We start from the raw sequence: 22,217 nt of genomic DNA on the forward strand, positions 1-22,217 counted from the left end.
ACACAAGCACGAAATCTTAGATGCAAAATCTATGAAACAACTACCAAATCTGTTTCGTTGCGGCAACAGCTAAGCGTATTGACCGCCTTAACGGAAACTGAGCTATTGAGGTTTTCCACCCGTTGAGCAGGCGTGCGCAGCCTGGAACGCTTCGCAGGATGATACAGCTTGCGGTTATATCCTTGCTTCTCTCAGATGCGAAAGGAACAACTGGGCACATCGCTAGATCAGAGCTTCCAAGGGAATACAGAAATTCGGTGTGGACAGCCCTGTGGCCCCATATGTTGCTTCACGCAAGGTCTGCTGATGGCATGGCTGCGCTCAAAACAGATCGTGGCGGGCTGGTACGATACATCACGGCCCCGTTTTCTTTTTAGTTCTCCTCGACACTGTGGGAATCCTCCAATGCTATCTCCCTGTAGTATGCCCTCGACAGGTTTATTCCCCGCCCCACCCTCGTGGACGTGCGTTCTCACAGCCGTCCATCCGACAACTCCTACCACATCTACACCGCGGGGCGGGAGGGCGGCAGATGCGAAATTTTCGGCGTAAAGTCTGACAGTATGGCACATACGTTAATTCTATTTACACATCCGCAGTCTCCTGGTGAAACAGACACAGGGAAACTCGTTGGTTCAAGGCGCTTTGTCACGCGCCAGCGTTGTCTGTTGACGTCATGGCCACTGCCACGGCCGTTGCCATGATGCGTGCATCAGAAAACAGCCACGAGGCGGGCAGCTGCGGGCAGCTTTGCGACTGTGCAGCAATGGCAACCCCACTCGTGGAACTCAACGGAAAAGCATCTGAAAAGCCGCGTAGAAACACCCCACACGCCTGCACTGTTTCTCCCACGCAGACACGTCCCGTTTTGGTTGTTGTGAAAAAGGCAGTCCTATTGCGCAGACGCCGACAGGACACGCGCAGATCAGAGCCGGCCTGCGCGCGACAGCGTTCCCACACTCTGTCACCCTGAACTTCCCACCTGCTAGACTTTCACGTGAAGAGCAGGGTCAGGGTTCATAAAATCCCGCGCCAAAGTCGCGCGCAGACAACTGCCTGACATCTCAATCGTGAACGTCATCTTCCGCGGAGGATGTGTCACTGGATTTTTTCCTCAGGTCGTCTTCTTTTTTAGGCCAACACGAAAATTGTACGCTGTTTTCATTTTACTGTAAATTACAGTGTCACTGCACCACCGTAGTGCGACTGCTGGCGTGGCATCGTATCAGGGGAACCTTGCTCGGGAGGGACAACGCGGCTGGAGGCGTCTCTGCTTCCCCACACCTGGAAACACGTATCTGCCTTCTTCGACGATTTTTCATTTTCCGGCAGCCGAGCAAAGTGGTTAGTCTCATAGGGAAGACCTGTACTCATCGGTTTGTGAAGGAACGCCTCGATTTGTGGTTCGTCCGCGGGTATCTTCTTCGCCGCTCATGGACAGGTCTCCCCAGAGATTTCCGCCCTGTGAGCGCGCGACCTTTGTCTTTATACTGAAATCGGGGAAGTAGCCTTCTTTTTGAGAACATGCTGAAGTCATTTTTCGCGGAAGAGCTTCTGATTCGAGGTCGACAAGTCCCAAACACGCGTACCCGTCCAGTAGTTGCACAACATCTGCAACACCGACCGCTCGTAGAGGCACGACCCAGCCTGATGCCGCCGCCGGTCAGGGCTTTTGGACCGGCGCGAGACCCCACGGATGTCCCTCCGTAAGTTCCAACACTTTTTCTGACGAGCAGTTCACAATCTGACCGTTCAGATGAGCCTCCCAAGACTTCAGGCCTAACGATGCAATGGCGACCCCCGCACCAGCCTCACTCGCCGCGCAGGGGTTCGTGGAGAGGCCCCCCTCCGTACGTAGCCTGTGTCATGACTTTCCATCGGATGGAAACATATCCAGACACCAACAGCTTGCTATGCGGGCACATACAGCGCGCTCTTCTTCGGCATAGGCTGGGCAGCGGTGCGCGTACCGCGCAGGCGGTGGCGAAGCAGCGCGAGTGACTGCGACCAGCCTGGAATGCACTGCCTGTTCTGTACGCAGCTATGGAAGACGTTCCATCGGGGATATTCTGTGCTACGTGCTCACGCTTCTGGGTCTTTTGCAGGCTTGAACTGCCTCAGGCAGCCGTAGGTGTCGTCGACCGCCAGATTCTAGGGGTAAAGCGCTGCCTCCATGGCGCTGACAGTGAAGTTGACTCTAGAAGCTTGAGCAAGTCGGGTCCGTTGCTCCAAGCATTGCGTTCGATCGTGTCCTTCGAGAAGGACTCTGACTGGTACTTTCTTCTGATGCCACGGCCGCTCCCTAGCAGCAAAGACTATGAGGACGAAAGCGGATATCTGAATACGGCGTCAACCTCCATCGATTCACGGGGTTTCTTCAGTGAGGACGAAAATCACCAGGATCGTTTTCAAGGTGAATGCCTCACGCTGGAGGAGGCATCTCCAGGGTCCAGCCACCGCCTCTCGGAGGGCGGGGCTGACTACGTGCCTGGAGATTCATGCTCTCTAGGACTTTGGTCGTTGTCGCTTGTTCGGTGAGTTTGCTTTTTGAGCGGTAGGAATAATTTGGTGAAAAGTAAAGGCGTGGTTCGTTCAGTTGGCTGGCCGTGTTTGGCCTCGAATCGCTGATAGAACAGTGAGCACGGCTTTGGACGGGCTTGCCGTCGCCTCCATCCAGACTGTTCGCAGATTCTGCTGCGATATGCCAGAGGTACGGGCCGTTTCTAGTTTTCCGCGGTTTGACTGAAGAGCTGCAAGCGGCAGTTATCCGGGGAGTGGAAAGGGATGCGTGAGGGTTGTGTGCTGGACGGCGCTTCGCATTTCCGCAAGTGAAGACGCGAGCCGACATGCGTCGAAGGCTGGGCCTCGAGTTTCACAACCGTAGAGGTGTACGTATGTTGCCGTGTGATGGAGGATTTTTGGTAGCGGGATTCATTTTTGAGCGTGGGCGTGAGAGTTTGCAGGGTTCCGTCTAGAGTTTTCTCAGACGCGCATGAGTGCGCGTGGTGCGAGGTCTTTACAGCGAGTTACCCACTACAGTGTCTTGCTGGCAAGTGTTTGTTTGAGAGTTGCGGGAACGTACCGCTGGCTTCGGAATACTCACCGTGCAACGCCACGGTAGTTTCAGATGCGCGCAAGCATGGGGAACGAGGGTGCTCTGAATGGTTTTTTTGATTGCGAGCCAGTTTTATCAGCCGCGATAAGCGGAAATACGGGCAAGATCCACGACCTGTCTGCTATGCACAGTAGCAAAGCGCCTCCGTCGTAAGAGTTGGAGTGTTCGGCGACGGCTCACGCCACGTGATGGTGGCGTCTCTCACGGGCAAATGCCAGTGAACTGTTTGTGGGAAACACAGGGAAGACTCAGCCAAGCTGCATAAGTCAGACAGAGGCCCTCGCACGGAGGACGGTCCCCTCTCCTCTGCGCGCGCTGCTTGCGACGGCGAGCGCGACTGATTTTGGCCGGCTGGTCCCGTCGGCTTTGACTTGCTGTTCCAGCGCGAGGGGGAGCCGCGTAGTTTGGATGTAGGCGCGCGGTGGCTCCTCGTACCTCCCGCTTACGTTTGCGTCATGGAAAGGTGCATGTTGGTGTGAGATACACGCGTGCATACCCCGTGCGCGGTTAGGAGGATTTTTCCTTCCGCGGCGCCGTCGCAAAGAATCAACCAGGCTCGTTGAGACTGCGCCCCTGGACCTTGTGCCTACCGACGTCTCGATAAAGCTCCGGCTACTTCAGCGGAAAGTTTCGAGAGTGGTTTAAAATATTACGCCAGGCGGTCCTCACCATTCAGGACGTGATTCGGTATTTGCTGCCTACATTTGCCAAGAAGGGAACAACCCCGGTGGCTGAGCTGCGGTAGGCTAACAGCTATCCTGACGGCGGTTGTCAGGCATCACTAGAGAGTCTCCCTTCCCTCTATATACTCCAAAATTCTTGCGCCACACAACAGTACCCTCACTCATGGGGTGCAGACGTGGCCAAATGTATTCCGCAGAGAATTTTCAGGCGGGTGCCCCGTAAAACCTGCAAGACCCCTACGTAGACAGCGCTCGACTCACAGCGCGTGGAAATCGCCGAGTCTCCCTTCCTCAAAGACGGGGGGAAGGGCGGATCTGCTTGGCGCCTAAACCCTAGGTCGCGGCGGCGCGGGTGGAAACTTGACACATCCAGAGGTTTTGAAACAGTCTCGGGTGCGCGCCGCCGTGCCGTAAGGGTAGACACCCCTCGCTTTCACCAGAAGATGAGGTAGTCTGTGAACTCGGGTTCGCCACACGCGGTACCCTCTGCTTGTGCGATGTCGTGATTCAGCGCACGCTTTTTCAGGCGCCAGAGCGTGGCGCGTCAGATCTTGACGTGAGGGTCGAGGCCCTGTCGTTTATATCTGATTCTGTTAATGCTTCTCAACTTTCTTGTATCTAGTTAGCTCACTGAATACTTTGGATTAGACTGAAAGAGCTCACGAATAGCGCTAGAAAATTGGAGATCGCGTGAGTTCTCGGGAAAACGACCTCCGAACGCGGCTGGGGGTCAACGCGCTTGGTGCCGCACGCACCCTACTTCCCGCGCGAAAACTGCGCATGACTCCGGGGTGTCTGAGAGCCCATGTCCGTTAGCCTTCCGCTCTTCGTCGCTGACGACAATATAAAGAGATTCTGTTTTACTGAGCGCTCGAGGCGGACTTGATGACAAACGCAGGCCTCGCGGCTTTCCACGGAACCTCGAGGAGAGTCGCATCGCATGCAGGTGTCTCGACAAGAGTGGACTGCATGCCAAGGTCACTGAAGAGTGCACTCGCCGACTTTTCTGAATCCAACTGCCACTGGTACTCCTCCTGTGACTCCAAATCGTTGGTCTGATCGCCTGGCGTTTCCTCTTTTCGCGCGAATCCTTCACCTTTCGCACGGGCTTGCGCGTGATTGCTAGTGTCCGCGATACCGGCCACATGCAGAAGCCGCCTCGACACCAGACCAGCTGTCTGATTTTGTCTTCTCACAGCTGGCTGACACTCCTCAGTCCCACAGTTTCCAGTTTCGCGCCACACCACGCTTTCTCTCCTACGCACTCGCCGTTTCAAGAGAATCAGGTGTGCGTCTGTCGCCGCCGGCCGTTTCGCCGTCCCCATGACCGCGCGGGAGCGAGCGCACAGCGGATTCCGCTCACACACACGTCCTGCTGCAACTGACTGCCTACGGCAGCAGACCGGCGCTTCTTTCCCTCTCCGCCTCTCTCTCTGCATCGCTGCGCCTCCGGGCCGCTTCTTCCGTCGGGGCTCCGCCGCATGGCTGCGTGACCGTTTGCGGGACTGGACGCCCCAGTAGGAGCCTGGCGCGTCGCCTTCGTCTCAACTTCGAAGGCGAGGACGCCGACTCGGACCCCGCGCTTCCTGGGTGCGGGCGAACTTGCCGTTTTTCTTTGCTCGAAGGGAATCCATACGGAAGGTGCAAAATGCAGTTTGGCGCCTCGCGACGCTCTCCGCAGCGGCAGGGCTCGCGTCCGCGAGCGACACAGACGACAAAGGAACGCCCAGTATCCTTTTCGTGCTTCGCAATAGCCGCGTGCCAAGCGGAAGAAAGCCCTGCGACGGGGGAGCGGAAACAGTTTTCGCAGGTTCCGGATGCGCACTTTTCGCCTCCAGCGCGAACGCCATACCGCGAAAAATCCTCCGCACCACGAGCCTTCAATCTTGGGAGTTCGTCACGGCATTTCCAATCCGTTGCGGCTTGCGGCACCTGCCTCTGCCGAGGTCCGCGTGCCCGGTCTCGGTGCATGCGTTGGCTTTTCAGCCTGTCTGTTTTCCTGTCGTTTGTTGCAGCATCCGGCACGCCGTCGTCCGCTCTGACTGTATGTGCGCGCGGCCGCTGCCATCTGCCTGCGCATCTCCAGGGTGCAGGTGACCGAGTTTTCTCAACTTTCTCTCATCCAGCTTGCGTGCCTCCAGGGCTTCAGCTTCCCCCGGCTTTTCTCCTCGCTGCTGAAGGGACTCGCAGCTCCTCTTCTGCCCCAACGAAAGGGCAGCTTCCCCACCCTCCAGAGAGGGCTGCTGGAACAGGCACGCCACGCCGTTTAGTCGCTCCTCTGGTCTTTCCAGCGAAGGCATGCGCGGAGATTCGGCCGTCAACGCCCCGCGTGGCGTGTGACGGGAGGAGCTCTGCTGCTGACGCGGGCCCTGACGCGCAAAAAACTGCATTTCTTTCTTTCTTGAACGGTCTGTCGCGGCCCGGCAGGTTCCGCCGGGGTGCGGCTTGCCTCGACCTTGTGCGACGGTCTAGATACACCGCAGGAGCGAGCAGCGTACGCGGTCATGCTCACTGCGCCGCGCGCTCTTCTGCGCCTTCTCATTCCCCAGCCTTTGTCGCGTCCTCCGCGCGGAAGTTTGGGTCCCTGGCGCCGGCGTATTCTCGCGCGCTGGCCTTTCGCGCGGCTGCGCGTCCCTTTGCCTCTTGCCAGCGAGGCGCGGCTTCGGCGTCACCGTTTCCCTCTGCCCGGCGATTCTCAGCGCAGGTGAGGAAGGCGGGCGGCCGACTTCGTGGCGACTTCTGTGCTGCAGACGCGAGTTGCGGGCAGGGACAGGTGGGCGAGCTTCCGGCGGCCGAAGACGAAGCGGGGCTGCGGCGGTCAGGCGAATACTTTTTCTCTCTTCTGGCTATCTTTGGCCGTCTCGCGGAGCACGCCGGTCTCCACAGCTGGGGTTTGGCTTCGAATCCGCGTCTGGAGTTCCGGCAGCTCCATCCCTCTCACCACGCATCTTCGCCTCTCTCTTCTGCCGCGCTTCCTCACCCCGGCAACGCTCGACTCTGCAGGCCTTCCTCCGCGGGCGCGTCGCCTGCGTCGTTCGCGGCCTACGTCGAGAGCCTGTTGGCTCTGGAGCGCGGGGGGCCGGCAGCCACCAGCGGCGCCTCGCGAGGGAGGCAGAAAGCTTCCTCTATTCCCTTGCTGCCCGCAGCGCCGCCGACTGCGAGAAAGCGCAGGACTCCGTCGCGAAGGCGGAGGGAGGAGGACCGCGCGACGCAGGCGAGGCGGGTGAGGCAGGCGACGCAGGCGAGAGCCGAGGAGCGGATGTTCAGGCTCCGCCTCAGGAACCCGCTGAGGGCGCGACGCACGCAGAGAAAGGGGACGACGGCCAGGCTGAGGACGGCGGGTACGCGTGGAAGGGACACTTTTACGTTAGGGGGCCGTGGTACCGCCTGCTGAAGCTGAAGCTTCTCCTCGTCGGCTTCTTCAGGTACCGAATCAAGTTCGGCGCGCAGCTCGCCCCCCTCGCCGCCGCTGGTCTCCTGCGGGCGCGCAAGAGCCAGAAGGGGACTGGCGGGCGAGGCTCCGACAGCCACGACGATTGGTTTCTCGCGTCGAGCTCCAGCGCCCTCCCGCCTTCTTGCTCTGTGCTTTCTTCAGCTCCCTCGGCTTGTCGCAGGGCCGCGGACGACGCCGGGACGCGACCTCTCGAGGCCGAGGCGGCGGACTGGGCGTTCCCCGGGGGGATCCCCGATAACACCCGACGCGCGATGTTCAAGGAACAAGCTTTGCGAGAGAGTCTCCCCTGGGGCCTCTTGCATCCGCACGTGGTGCGCGAGGCGGGGAAAATCGTCTGCGGAGGCAGCGAGCGCCTGCGAGGCTCCGAGGCGCTTCTGCTGCTCCTCGTGAAGACCTGCGAACGCCCTCTCGACGACCCACAGACCGAGCGGCAGGACGGCGACCCTCCGCGCGTCGCTTCGGTCGGCGCGCCCGCTCCTTCGTCTTCTTCAGCTTCTCTGTGCCTGCGTCTGGCGGCACTCGGTGCAGCTAAGCCGCTTTCGCTCTCGTTGCCGGCGCCGCTCGCCGCGTCGGGGGGCAAGAAAGACCGCGAGAGGCGGCGCGAGGAGGCGCAGCTGTTGCAGAGGCTGCAGCAGGTACGCATTTCTGCGCGAGACTACTCGGCTTTGCTGCCGCTTCTGAACTTCCAGTTCCCCTTCGAAGTCTTCGAGGAGAAGACGACGGAGGAGGAGATGAAGAACTTCTGCTTCAACCTCTTCCGCAAGCGACACATGCGCGGCGAACGCACCAACAGATACCCGCTGCCACTCTTCGCGTCGCCTGCCGACGTCGAGCGCTCCAGTGGAAGTACACCTGGCGCGCAAGCCCTGCGCAACGAACTCGCGGCGGACTCGCGCGCCCTCCACCTGCAGTGTGGAACTTGCGGCGGACTCGAGAGAGAGGAGACGCAGGCGGAGAGACAAGGATGTCCTAGCGTCTGCGAGCCGTCACCCGCCCCCAGCACGGCCGCGGAAGACGCTGAGCCGAGTGAGGCGACTGCGGCGGCACGTGGCGTTCGCCCTCTGGAGGCAGCGGGCGGAGACGCGGAGGCAGGCGCAGCCGCGATGCGAGAGAAAACCGACGAGGCGTCTGCCTCTCCGACAGACACCCATGCAGACGCTCGACGGAAACCCGTGCGTGAGGGAGAGCTGAAGGCGAGGCACCGCGCGCTCCTGGGGCCGCTTCCTCTGTTCAAATTTTTTGTGGAGCTGCTGCTGCTGCTGCGGCGCGTGCCTTCCTCCGCGTCCCGGCTCGAGGGGGGTTCGTCGCCCTCGATTCCCGCGGAGACTCGCTCTGCGGAGGACGCCTCGCGTTCTCTTTACGGCCGCCTGGCGGAGTTCCTGATCAGTCAGGAGCTATGCCGGCAGGCGAATTGGCAGGACGCATGGGTCGCGCTGCTCAACGCCTCGGTGCAACGCTTCCCCCTCACGTCCGCGGCTGCGCGGCTGGCTGTCGCAGACACCTTCGAGTGGCTCCGAGGCCCCAGACGCGGCGGCGAGGACGCCCTGCTGTCTCCACTCGCCCTGGCGCCAGTCCTCACGCCCGCAGCCTCGGCGCCGCCGCCGCCGCGTGCGCTCCAGGGCCTCAGTCTGTGCGAGTTCCTCTTTCGCGCGCCCTCGGCGGGGGACCAGTCGGCAGCTGACGCGCCACGGGAGAACAAGACAGACAGCCAGAGAGGAGAGGAGGGGAGCGACGCGGCCGCGAAGGCAGGCGAGAGACGCGGCGGGAGCGAAGGGCGGAGCAGCGACAAGAAGGAGGAGACCGCAGGCCGCGGCTCGGGCGCGGGCGACGGGGCCCGCGGGGCCTCCATGAGGGGGTTGCTGACCCCTCGCGTCGCCGGCCGCCGACGAGGGGACGGCCAGCGAAGACAACGAGAGAGAAGAGAAGGAGGCAGGAGCCGGCGTGGCTGCGCGCATCGGCGAGACGGATCTAGTAGCGGACGAAGACGCCTCGATCTCGTTCAGCTCCATTCGCGCGACCATCTCCGACGCCGTCCAAGGCGAAGAAGAAAAGTCTCTTCTCTGGCGCGAATTCCTGCAGAGCTTGAGGCGGGGCTTGAGGCGCAGCCGCGAAGAAAAGTAGCGACCCCGCTCGGCGCAGAGGGAGTTGAGCAGACTCGCAATTGTGCTTCGCCAGGGCAGCGACACTTGGCGGTCGCCGAAACTTTTGCTGCGCCGGGTTGTGGTTCTGCGTCGACAGCGGGAGAGGGGAGAAGTTTATCCTGTAGTTTAGCAGGATTTGAAGTTGCGGCTAAGAGGCTTCTTGATCTGCAATTTTTAGCATCTAAAGAACTTTAAACAATTTATATTACGCACAGAAGTGCTCTAAAAAAATAATTATTGTGTAAAAAAGGCGGCTCGATAAAGAAGCTGTTGGCGTGGCTTTCAAATACACATGTGAATGCGTAACAGAACTCTCGAAGAACGTCGCGTGGAGAGCGGCACAGTGAGTGCGGAGAAGACATCAAGAAAGGTGAAGAGGCAGTCGCGCACACACAGATATGAACAGCGTCGCCGGGATGGGGGCCCGGATCCGAGTCTCTGCTTTTTTCTTGTTTGTTCTGCTTTCGGGAATCAAAGGAGCGCCCGAGCGAGGGAGCCGAGTAAAGCAAACAACGAGGGGTTTGTGATATGAAGAGGCACATAGATGCTGAGTTAATCAGATGGAGCGGCTTTCCTCTCTGCGTCTGACCTGGGCGAAAGCAAACTTGAAGGAAAGCAGGCGAAAATTCCGCACCCAAAAGGCTGATGGAAACACGTGAGGAGAGAAAAGGCAGGAGACGATCTCCTTGCGCTGGTATGCATAGATTACTCGCCCCCCAGGAGGGTATGTGTCTCGCTTGTGGCGCGACGCGAGAGGGCCTCATGGCTTGTTTTCGCGTCTTTTTCCGGATTTTCCGCGGTCATGGCAGCTCGCGCCTGCTTCCTGCGACGGATACACCTTCGCGAACTCAAAACATGAAGCCCTCGCACTCGTTGCTTTCTTGCCTCTCGCTTCACGGCTGAGGCCTAAGGCCGCCGGCGAAGGCCAGCACCCCAGAAGAGAAAAAGCCAATCGTGCATGCAGCACCACGGAACATGCATTCCTAGGTGCTTTCAGATCGCAGACACACACACATATTCATTCGTGAATATTTGCAGTTGCGTCTGATCAGCTTCGTTGCTTTGTGCTGGGGCTTCTGAGGCCCTTTTTCTAGAGCGGAATGACGCCCGCCTGTAGCTTCGTCGTTCGCCTCGCTCAGGGTTTGCCTCGTGGTTTATCTCTCACTGCCTACAAACTCTGCTTCATATCTCCGTGAGTTGTACTTTCTAGCATATTATGCGGTGATAAACCTAATGCTATTCAAAATAGGTGGTTCGTTTGTATATAAGGCTACGCCCTGCATACTGAGCAGCTCGAAATTTCCGTTGCGCAGCCATGTAGGTTTTGGGGTGCAGTGGTTGTTTTCTAGGCATCCGGCCTGTCTCCGTGCGCGATGCCGTTGTCTTCAGTATGCCGCTTTTTTCCGCCTTTGAGTGTAGCCCGCGACGAGGTCTCTTATCGCGCCCGCCTCTGTTTTTCGTTCAGCTTTCTCTCCGGCTGTTCTCCCGCGGCCTCTGAAGCCTTCGCCACACAATCCGGCGACCGCTACGCAGATCAAACAGTTTATGACTGGAAATAAAACGCTTGTACTGGGTCTTTCGCTGAGTGTGATCTTGATTATTGTGGGTAGTGCTGTTCCACAAGCGACTTCTGTCTTGTGTTGTAGATTAGCCACTAGCGTATATCTCCCCCCCCACCGGACTGTATATCCAAGACTGAATCCTTTGTGGGGTGACTCTGTAGGTCTGCGTAAGGTAAAAAAGGGTTATCGGCGCGTCCAGAGAAGACGAATTCGCACTGCAGAGAGGAAAAAGCGATAGCGATGCCGCACACTACACGCGAGGGAGCCCTCGCGGCCACCGAGCGCACGGCTGGAGACCTTGCGTGGATGAAACTGCAAACAGCTGAGAGGCGACGGTGTGAGGCCCGCGCGGGCGCGTTCAGAGATTCTCTATGCAAGCGATTTGCTCCGGCGGACTAGTAGTCCATTTTCGCGCGGCCGAGTGAAGCCGCGCGGGCGCTCTCCAAGGGGCGAACGCGACAGTGCGGCGGCTATGCAGCCCACCGCCCGGCGCCGAATAGCAGTCTGGAAAAAGACAGGCGAGAAAACGACTGCAGAGTCGACGCGAGTGCTTATTTCTCTCTCTCTTCTCTCTTGGAGGGTCAACGGAGACGGCGGAGCGGGTTTTGACCGCGCGGCATGTCTTTTTTCGCTTTTTGACTCTTGCACACGCATGCGCGACTGCGCGCACGCCGTTGACCCCTTGCATGCCCCGCGACTGCATTTCCGGTCATGTTTTTCGTCTTCTTCGCTCCTTTTCACGTTCTGCAGTTTCTCGCCTTCTCGCCGGCTACGATTTCTCCGCGTTTCGCCCCTGGGATCCTTAGCCAACGCTTCCTTCTGTCGAGCGAGCGCGGAGGGTGCTGCCCGCTTTGCGCCCGCCTCAAGTCTCGACTCGCTGGCGCGCGCAGTCCGCCGCGGCAAACTCTTTGGTTTTTCCCTCAAGTCGCTCCTGAACCGGCCTTTTCGAGTTGTCTGCAGACTCCTGCGCGCGTCGGCGAGCTCCTCGCGACTCGGCGCTTGGAGAATCGCCTCGCTTTCGGGGACCTATGTGATGATGAGTGCGATGCGACGTCTCGCGCGGAGCCGCCGCTCACGCCCGTTCCCCGCCCGGATTTTCTACGAGGGACTTTTTTTTCCAGATCCCCGGTTTTTAGCTCCTTTCATGGCTTTGGTGAAGCGGTAGAAGAGGCACTTTCGATTATCGCCTCATGGAAGACAGAGAGACGCGCCCGCACACCCCGCAGACGACTGGGTGCGGGATTGGGGTAGCCGCTGTCTCTCTCTGCCTCTGTCTCTCTCTGCCTCTCTCTCTCTCTCTTTCTGTTTCCCGCCGACGCGTTTCGCCTCCCTCAGCTTTCTAACCTTCGCAGCGTCTCCCTTCGACACACGTCTCTGTCTGTGTTTGACGCTGGGTGCCCCGTGCTTCACCTCGACGGCCGAACCGGGGCTGCCGGGATTTTTTTCGCAGTCGTCGGCTCTTTGGCTACATCTTTGCATGCGTCCCTGAGCCCCCTGCAGCTCCCGTCCCCCGCTGGGCCCCAGCAGACCCCTCGCCGCCGCGCTGCTTCTCTGCCTCCTTCGGGAAGCAGCCTGCCGCCCTTCAGCACTTCGTCCCGCGCTGAGCTCTCGCGGCGGCGCGCGTTGCGTCTTCGCTGCCTTCTCGGCGTGTCGCGATCCGCGTGGGGCCGTTCCGCGCCTTCGCCGACGCGCCCGCCCCGTTCTCTCGTCATCCGGTCTGCCTCCTCTCTCTCTGTGTCTGGCGCCCTTTTTTCTCTTTGCGTCTTTCTCTCTCCTCCCACTTTCCTTGTTTGTCTCTCTTTTCAACGCCATGTACTTCTCGCGAGAGAATCTGCGGGCGTCGATCCGCCAGCCGCTGCTGGAGGCGCCCGCGACGGCGCCTCCGGGGCCGCGAGGTCTCCCCGGGCCCGCGCGCCAGTCGCTGTCTTCGTCGACGTCGCCCTCGCCCTCGCCGCCGCCGTCTCCGCCGTTTTCACCCGCGTCGCTCCGCGCGGCGCTGCCTTCCACTGCGGCGGCCGCCGCGTCGTCTGCATCACGCGGCGCCGCCTCCACGCCGGTCTCCTTCTCCACGCCGGGCGCGCGCGGGCGAGTCGACCCGCCTCCTGCGGCTCTCGCCGCCTACTCCTACGCGTCGCGCCCCGCGGTGCCCTGCGTCTCCGGCGCCGAGCTGTCTCCGCTGCCTTCGCCGTCTGCCTCCAGCGTGGCGCCGGATGATGCGGGGGACGCCGACGACTGGGAGCCGCGGCGCGGAGGCGACAGAGGCGACATAGGCGACAGAGGCGGCAGAGGCGACATAGGCGACAGAGGCGGCAGAGGCGACAGAGGCGGCAGAGGCAGCAGAGGCGACGGAAGCGAGCGCCCCGCGACGGCGGCTTGGCTGTCGACGCCGACGTCGCCTCCGGAGGCCTCTCCGTCTACCTCGGCTTCGCCGTCTTGTCTGTCGTCGTTGACGCGTTCGCCAGCGCGCCGCGGGCGGTCAGAAAGCGTGCTGGAGCCGGTGAGCGGCGGCTCTCTAATGGGGGAGAAGAAGAAGACCCAGCGATACCTGCGGCGGGCAGCGGCGACCGCGGTCGGGTCGCCCACGCGGGGCGGTGGGGCGTGCGACCTGCGGACCGGCAGCCGCGAGCCGCAGACCGATCGCGGGCGACTGGACTCGCCATGCACTCGCGGCAGAAGTCTCCCCGCGGACAGCTCGCACACGCGGCGCGCCGAGGCGTGCCGGACGACGAGCTGCGCGTCGCTCTCTCCGGCCGCTTGCGCTTCATCGGGTTTCGGGGCCTCAGAGAGCGTCGCAAGATCCTCGCAGACCTTGCCCTCGGAGTTGTCGTCGCCCGTCTCCCCGTGCTGCTCGCCCCTGGAGGAGGCGTTGTCGCTTTCTTCTTTTTCGCGCCCCCTGGGGTCGCTCACCCTCGCCGCGGGCCTCTCACACGCGGAGCTGCGCGCGCGCCGGATGGAAGAAGAGGCAGAGGCGGCGGCGGCGCGGAGCGCGGGCGAGCGAGTGCGGTTCCGCGCGGCTGCATGCGACGGCGCCGTCACTGCAGCACGCGCGAGAGGCATGCGGAGAGCTTTCCGCGACGAGTCGCCGCCGCGCGCGGAAGCCTCAGCGTCGTATCCTGCCACGCCGCTGCCGCCGCTCGCGCTCTCGCCGTCGGCGCCGCTGGTGGCGAGCGGCGCGCAGGGCGACCTGCGCCGCCGCCGAGCCAAGAAGTGGAGACAGGACCGTCGCTCGCTGATTGCGAAGCGAGTGTGGAGCAAAACAAAGTTCCTGCGGCAGTTTGAGGACGAAAAAAACGAAGCAAAACCCGACGAAGAACGCTTCTACTTCCCCGTGCACTCCATATGCCAAGCCGAGGGATACAACCTGCGGGGCCTCTACGAAGCTCTCGTCTCGTACGCTCAGCACGCGCCGCAACCATCCAAGTTTGTGTAAATACATCCCTCCCTTTGTAGACTTCTATCTGTATAAAGATATCTCTCCTTCTGTAGAAGTTCTCCTTTGTATGTATATGTATATGTGTATGGATACACCCGTGCGCAGTGCCTACGCTCGTCTCCGTAGTTCGCGTAGGTTGGGAATTCACTCCGGCGGAGACCCCCGCGACAGACGAGCGAGAAAAGACTCAGAGCGTCGAATAGGGATCCGCTGGATCAGGGCTCTGCTTCCTCCTTTGTTGCCTTACTGTTTTTGTTCGCCTCAGCCTGTGCGAGCCTTCCTAGAGGTGACCGTTTGTCCACCCCCCGACCGAGATGCGACCTGTGCATAGTCCTGCCTTGTACCTTCCCATCTAGCTGAGTCTGTTTGTCTATGAATCTCTATATTTCTCTAGACAGACGTCTGTCTCTCTGTGTATTTTCTCTCTATGCGTTATGTGCCTGCCTATCTCTGTATCTCTGCTTGCATATCTCTACCTCTCTGCCTCTATCTCCGCGTGCGCGTCTCTGCACACGGACGACTGCGACTGTCTTCGGCAGAGAATACATTTTGTTTGTTTTTGTTTTTCGGAAGCCCCTGAAGTTACACGTTGTGTTCTGGTTCCCGATCGTGACTCCTTTTCTAACACTTGCTGGTTTTTTTACACGCACGCGAGGAAGTCTTCGGGTTTTCGTTTCTTTACATAGAGTTTAACATCAGTTTCAAAATGCAGTAAAGCTTCAGATGTTCTTTCTGCCCTGATGTAAAAGGGTCTGATTCTTTACAAATATTTCTATTTCACCAATTAAAGACAGTGTTGAAGTCGTCACACCTTTTCTGTAACGCGTTTCCACGAATGAGTGTTTTATTCTTTTTCTGCTTTTGCTTGCAAGGCGCCATTGCTACGCGCGCTTCCCCGACGACAGCGGCACCGCTTTGTACATCGAGCTGCCGGACTACGATTTGCCGCTTGTTGAAGTGAAGGTGAGATGAAGCAGAATGAGTCACTGAAGAGGGCAGATGTCATGATTTGAGGCGTCTTCCGTATTGCTTTCTTCGCGGCGGCCGTGTGCAGGCCCGCATCGCCTGGTTGTCTTTCACAGCCGCCTCTTTTGCTGAAGGTTTCTACTGTTTTGGTTTTAGCGATCGAGTCTCTAGAAGGCCAACTCGCGTCGACAGGAAAACATTGCAGACACGTATCGGTCAGCCTGCTCACACTCCCAGCGAAGCGGGTTGTCGCATCCGCGTCCTCCGGCGTTTTTCTCTTCGCTGCTTCTGGCTGTGTGGTGATGCGGCGGATGGACGTCCTGCTCGATTTTCCCCCCGTTTTTGCCTTTTTCACTTTTTTTGCGCACCGTCGTGGGGTTCTGCGTTCACTTTCGTTTCTTCTCTTCGACTCCAGGCGCGGAGCCACGACCACTTTGAGCCGTTCCTCCATCTACTGCCGGCGGGGCCATGGCGCGCCTCCTCCTTCTCCTCGGCGGCGTCTCCGCTCTTCTCTTCGCGGCCTCAGGGGCGCGTCGGGCGGCGCGGCGCGAGCAGCTCGTGCTCCCTGGGGACTTGGTTCGATTCGATGTGCCTCGGAGATGAGACGCCTGCGCTCTCTCCCCCGGACGCCTCCTGCGCCCACGCCTCCTGCACACACGCCCCGTGCGCGCCAGATGCGCGCGACGCGGCGCCTTCCGCGGACAGCGGCGCGACCTGCAGCGGCGAGAGCGGCCGCGCGCGGAACGGAGGGTCGCACGCGGAGGAAAGACGCGGGCGCACGCTGTCGTCGCCTCGCTCGCTGCTTTCAGGCGAGGAGGACGGGCGCGGAACGCGCCGCGTCGCGCGGGCGCAGCCGGCAGCGCCGCCGGCGGATGGCGAAGAGGCGACCCTCGCAGGGGGCGGCGCCGCGAGCGGCCGGAGAGGGAGTCCGCGACGCGCGCGTTTAGTCTCCTTCCGCCGCAGCCGGTCCCGCTCGAGCGTTTCGTCGTCAGCGTCTGGCGGCAAGCTCCACGCAGGCAGATGCGAAGGGCGCGAGGAGGAGCCTGAGGAGACCGACTCGCAGCTCGACGAGGCTGGCGAGCCGCCTCGCCCCGAGTCTCGCGCGGGGCGAGGTGGGCGGACGTGGTTTCCGTCTGACGAGGACTCCTGCTCGCGGAAAACTGCAACGGGCGCGCGCAGGCGCCGCGAGCGCCTAGCCGCGTCGTCGGGGGAGGCGCAGGCGACGCCGTCGGCGGCCTCCGCCGCCCGCGCGCGGCGACAGGGCGAGGGCGGATACGCCGCCCTGCGTGAGGAGTCCGCGGCTGCGTACCTGCCGCTAGGCGAGGCGGACGTGCCGGGCGACGCGCGCGTTTGCTGCCTGCGGCCGCTGCGCAGACGCGACGAGGAGGAACTGGACAGAGACGAGGCAGAGAGGAAGGATGAGCGTCACGGCTCCTGTTTCGTCTTCGCAAACGGCGCTGTCGTCGTCTGGGGAGGCGGCGACGCCGGCCGGACAGAAATCAAACGCGAGATGCTGAGCAACCTTCTCTGGTTTTTTGGAAAATTCGCGAGTACGGGCACAGTCAGGACGCGACAGCCTGAAGAAGAGACATGCGACGGCCGGGGGGTTCGCGAGCCTCCTTCGCCGTCGACAAAGTTTGCAGTCGCCTTGCGCGCTCGCTGCTAGTCTCTGCACAGCTGCGCGCTCACGCGCCTGCCAGCAGGCACTCTAAGTACATATATGTTTATATATGCACATGCATTCAACTACATATATATATATATACTCGGACATATGTGTATAAACGCGTATATGTACATATGTACATATATATGTAAATATGCTATACATCATATATATATATATATATATATAGTTTAATATGTATATGCATATAAGTGGATGTCAACGTTTGTATACGGGCGTTTGCCTGCGGGTGCGCGCCTTCGTTTCATCAGCGACCGCTTCACCTGCCTTTTTTTTCCGTGTCTTCCATCGCATCGGGCGGCTGTCTCTCTGCGTTTTTTCTCCCAGCGGGCCTCCTCCGCGTGGACATGAATCAAGAAGACGTGATGTTTTACTGCTACATCGACGACCTCCGCGGCCGCTGCCCTTCCTATCAGGTGACGAACAAGAAAAATCAGACTGCGCAGCGCCCACAGCAGCGGGTTGCGAGCTTCGCAAATCTATCAATATTCGCCCCTCTCTGCGTGTAGCGGTGACGCGCGTCTAAAGCGAGTCGGTGGCTCGCGGAGCTTTTGTTCGCAGACAGAAGCTACTATATATATTGTGATAAGAGCGATACGTCGCCTAGCTGGGATCTTCGCGTTCTGAATGCCTGGCTGTATAGAAAATATGGCAACTTCTTTGTGTTCGTGTATACTGGGTGCTCGGGGGAGGTCGCCGCTTGCGCTCTCACTCTCAGCGAGTTCGCGGACGTCCTCATCTCGCGCGCGCGAGAGCGAGAGAGAAGGCGGTGCAGGCATGCGCTTCCGTACAGAGGCAAATTTGTTTTTTGGGTGAACGCGAGTGCGCTTTGCGAGGCGGACTTCCTCGGCATGCCTGCGACGCCGCGCAGGCCTCGTCTGTGCGTCTCCTCTGCATGGTGTATGGACACACACATGCATGTATGAAACTGAAAAGACGCGTTTTCTTCTTCTCCTCCGCGCGCGTCCCCCCTCCCTCTTTCGGGGCTAGCAGATGTGAGGCGCAAGAGGCAGAGAGGGATGGCTGCAGCAGCTTTCTTCTCTCTGCGAGACGCTCTGGTTTCGGTTTTGTCGTGTGTCGCATGCCGCAACGCCGGCGTTTCTGTCTGCACGCGACGGGCTTTCTCCGTGACTCGTTTCACCTTCAGATCCCGCGAAGCCGCGTCAAACAAAATCGTCTTTACCTGAAGGTGAGCAGTCTGCGCGATCTGTTCGCGGCCGTCGCCAGGTTGTCGCCCTTCGCAGGCTCCATGTTGGTTTCAGAGATGGCCTTGGCGTCGCAGATTCGATGCGCAGTTTCTTTTCTCCTTCGGCACGCTCTGCGGTCGCTTGCACCCTCGCTCTTCCATTCCTCAATGTCACTGGTTTAGAGCTCCCAGCTCTTTGATTACCGGATCAAGCTCGCTTGTGCTTTCCATGAGCATCATGTCAAGTGCATCAAGTATAGTGGTATCGAGCGTACATTCGGAAACCAGCTGCCCTCCGGTGCCGCCGCTGCTGTACATGCTGCCGTCTCTGTGCGCGTTTTTTTCGAATTTTTTGCAAAAGGCTTCGCTCGCCTGTTGGGCGCCTGACGTCTGGTGGCCTCTCGGCCGCCTTCTGTCGCTTCGGTGACGCGTCTTTCTCAGCGTATCGCCCTCTGCAATCTGCGTCTTCTTCGTCTCCCTCTGCGCCGTGAGTCTGACGCGATGTCCCCGTGCGCAGCGTCGCAGCGTCGCCGAGGGGAGTTTTCTTCGATGTGCGTTCTGGTGTTTGGCGTGCGTCGGTTGATCTTTCTGCAGACGCGACACGTCTCTGAGAAGCTGGCGGCATCTTACGCGATCGCGCAGTCCATTCGACTAGACGTATACGGTGAGGCACACGCTTTTCTTCTTTGTCGTCATTCCGCTTGCACTCATTCGTTCCCCTTCGCTCTCTTCTCGCTCGTTCTCTCTTTTTCTCTCTTCTCATTCTTACTGTCTTCTTCTCTTCTCGATGTGTCTCGCTACGTCGCTCTTCGTCACGTGACCGCTCCGCTACGCGTTGACTTCGCAAGCCTCGAGCGTGTTGCTCTCCACACCAAGCGTCGTCTGGGATTCATTTCCGCCGTTTCGCCGTGGGCGTCAGGCGTTTGTTATTTCGCTTCCTGCGTGGCGATGCAGCCTCTGTGTGAGGAACTCAATCGGGCGGCCGTGACGTCGATTTCTTCTTCGAAAACGGTTGGAGATCAAAAGGTCTGCAGGCGATTTGGAGTCGGAGTGACTCAAGTGCTTTTCTTTTATGTTCAGAGGCTCTGGTGAACGCGACGATCTCGCGCGTGCGAGAGGTGCCGGAGCGCATGTCCCGCTACGGCTGCGAGTGCGTCGAAGACCGCCACGAGGCCAGTATGTTTTCGCTTCCTTTCGGCAGCTTCTTCAGAAAAGAAGAAAATGAGGAAGAAGACGAATACAGCAAGCAGTTCGCCGATCTGTCTGTCAAAATCATCGACGTCAACATCGTAGAAGGTACGCAAAAACGTAGCCCCGCACACACTCACCTGGGCTGGAGGGCGTGGCTCTTCCCATAGGAGCACACAGGCATGAATGCATGCATATTCAAATTCCTTCACAAATGCATATTCACATGTATATACATGTATATTCATGTATAGATGTATATGTATAAATACGTTTTATGTTATCATGTGTGTTGGCGACGTCGCAGTATTGCTGGACGCGGTGTTTCGTCGTCTTTTCTGGTCCGCGGTTCGTCTTCGCCTTTGCACGGCTGATCTATTTTTTTCGCTTTATCTTTTATTTCAGACTTCCTCGACGTTCCCGAATTTTTCTGGGAAGACGATAAATGGCAGTCCTTCTGGCAGCGCGTAAGTTGGAAAACCGGGAAGGAGGCACAAAGCACCCGCAAGGCTCAGATTTCGAAGAGCGTTTTTCGCTTTGTTTTCGCAACCGTAGCGGGTTGAGGCTCGACGGGACAGGCACGCGAAAGATCAGAGAAGAACGCCGCCGCGGGTGAGAAGGGGAACAGCGGCGGCGGCGAGGAGTCCCACGCGTTTGTAAACTTCGGTCCTTCTCGTTGGACGTGCAGCGACGGCGCGAGCCTGATGACAGCTCAGAATCAGCGAGCTTTTCGCTCGCATTCTGTCTGTATATCTGTGCATATATATCGGATAGATATATGCATATACTTTATTTCTATTCACTTATCTCTAGATGTCTGCCAGGGTTTTCCTTTTTTAGGTTCACAACCATTTGGAGCTCCAAGAACGCATCGACGTCTTGAACAGCCGCTACTCCTGCATCCTCGAACTCCTTAACGTCGTCCGCCGCGAGCGCTCTCAAAGTGGGATTTCTGTAGCAGGCGAAAAAAGGCCTCGACAAAACACACGAAAGCCGTGGCCTCCCACGGCATGTGCTCGCGAGTTCACAGTCTCAATCCGTACACCAGCATATGTCTGACTACGCATCTTGGCATCAATCTATCTATTTTGCATGTATGTCTACGCACATTTACCTATGTATCTATGCATCTATCTCTCTATATCTATATACGTATCGATACGTCTATCTATCTCATCTATATTTCTATAAATATATCTATATATCTATATCTATGTATATTTCCGTCTATCTGCATTCATTTTACCGATCTAAATGTGTTTCTGTTTCGCCTTGTATGTATCTATGTGCCTGCACGTGCCCCTGTTGAGCATCAGCAAGCATCGTTCTGTAGAGCATTTACGAAGGCGCTTGAGTGCGCTCCGAACTTCAGTTTACTTCGTGCCATGCAGATGCATGCGCGTTGATCTGGAGTGCGGCGCTACGACGTACAGAGGCGAAATGCGCCGGTCTGCGTGTCGTTTCCTTTTTTCTGGCTGCCCTTTTCATCAGCGCACGAGTTCCGCATGACATGGATTGTCGTCGTGCTCCTCGCGGCCCAGGTGAGGGCAGGACAGAGGAAAAAATTCGAAAAATTCATGCAATGAAGAGAAGCCTCGTTAGCGCCGCGGGCCTCCACATTTCTAATACGCATACTCATACGTACGCGTATGTATCTACCTACAAATGTTTCGATCCTAATATATACATATATATATACATATATGGGGGTCGGTTAGGGCGGACAGTTTGCTCAGTTTTACAACTCTTTTTTGGGCGGAATACGCGGGCGATGTTCCACGGAAGTTTCTAGAAAGATTGAAGGCATGGCCTGCTCTCTGCGGCGGGTATCCTCGCCTGCGGAGGGATACAGGGAACTCTCGCGGGTGGGCATGACACCGCGGAGATCGAGGAACCCCAGGGGACCGAGGTTTCCTTGTTTTTCTCCCTTCTGCGCGAGACAGACGTAAAATATGTGTACCTGTCCGTTCGCAGGTGGTTGCCGTCGCCCTGAAGTTCTTTGTGTTCAATCCGAGGTGATCCCCCTGAGTCGGCTGAGGCGCGAGGCCCGAACACGTCTCGAATTCGAGCCCTAAACACGATTGGCAGAGGCGATGATCCCAGAAAGATACTGAGAAGCTCTTGCGGCGTTGAGCGTCTACCAGACGCGCGTGACTTCTCTTCACCCGGTTTCGCCGAAGGTGCAAAACGGAGGTGCGTTGGAGCGCGACGCGGCAGAGACACGAGTTTCGCTTTCTCGTTCGCTGCGTGATGGTTCGAGTAGCCAGCGTGGATGCGAGGGGGTCGAAGAGATTCGCCGCGTTTCTGGGATAGGCGAATAAGGCTGACGCAATCCTCGAGACGCAGCAGGGGTCAGGGTGCGTGTGTGATGTCGTGCATGCCCATTCACAGATGTATATAAAAATATATAAATATGCATATATATATTTATATATTTTTGTCCGCGTCTGTGTAATCGCGAAGGACACGTCTCGAGACTTTTTGTCTTCGACGCGCCCTCGCTGGTGGCGTGTGCCTTGCATGCGAATCGCCAGGTAAACCGGCGAAGGAGGGCTGCTGTGCGTGTGCGAAGTGCGTTTCGTTCTCTCTCTCGCTGTCGACGAGATGAGGATGCGGCTGCAGGCGTGGTTTCTGTGTCTCTGGCGGCCTGCGCGTTTGCGCCTCTGAGGCAGCGAACCATTCGCGTCTCAGGCAGCTGAAGGGGCGGCGCGCGAATGAAAGCATTTGCACAGAGTGGCGTGCTGATATTTGATCTCGTTACACACACGCATGCAAGCGCCAGGCGCCGGCTGTTTGCTAGCG

General features: G+C 58.8%; 2 protein-coding genes across 2 annotated transcripts; both read left to right on the forward strand.

The window, feature by feature from the left end:
* Nucleotides 1-1,524: 1,524 nt before the first annotated feature.
* On the forward strand, nucleotides 1,525-9,588 carry BESB_051500 (uncharacterized protein; the record flags this gene model as incomplete). Its single annotated transcript, XM_029363585.1, has 7 exons — nucleotides 1,525-1,706; nucleotides 2,106-2,534; nucleotides 3,722-3,856; nucleotides 4,310-4,354; nucleotides 5,197-5,315; nucleotides 5,814-6,502; nucleotides 6,802-9,588. 7 exons carry the CDS (start codon nucleotides 1,525-1,527, stop codon nucleotides 9,586-9,588), a joined length of 4,386 nt encoding a protein of 1,461 aa, XP_029219508.1.
* Nucleotides 9,589-12,765: 3,177 nt separating this feature from the next.
* BESB_051510 (uncharacterized protein) lies at nucleotides 12,766-21,434 on the forward strand (the record flags this gene model as incomplete). The annotated part of the gene is made up of 11 exons (XM_029363586.1): nucleotides 12,766-14,345; nucleotides 15,261-15,351; nucleotides 15,770-16,904; nucleotides 17,369-17,457; nucleotides 18,189-18,230; nucleotides 18,822-18,891; nucleotides 19,308-19,523; nucleotides 19,821-19,882; nucleotides 20,256-20,358; nucleotides 20,907-20,956; nucleotides 21,390-21,434. The coding sequence occupies 11 exons, from the start codon at nucleotides 12,766-12,768 to the stop codon at nucleotides 21,432-21,434; spliced, it is 3,483 nt and encodes a 1,160-aa protein (XP_029219509.1).
* Between the last annotated feature and the right edge of the window lie 783 nt (nucleotides 21,435-22,217).

The sequence above is a fragment of the Besnoitia besnoiti genome, chromosome IV, assembly GCF_002563875.1.
Source record: "Besnoitia besnoiti strain Bb-Ger1 chromosome IV, whole genome shotgun sequence".
In the NCBI taxonomy this organism is placed as follows: Eukaryota; Apicomplexa; class Conoidasida; order Eucoccidiorida; family Sarcocystidae; genus Besnoitia; species Besnoitia besnoiti.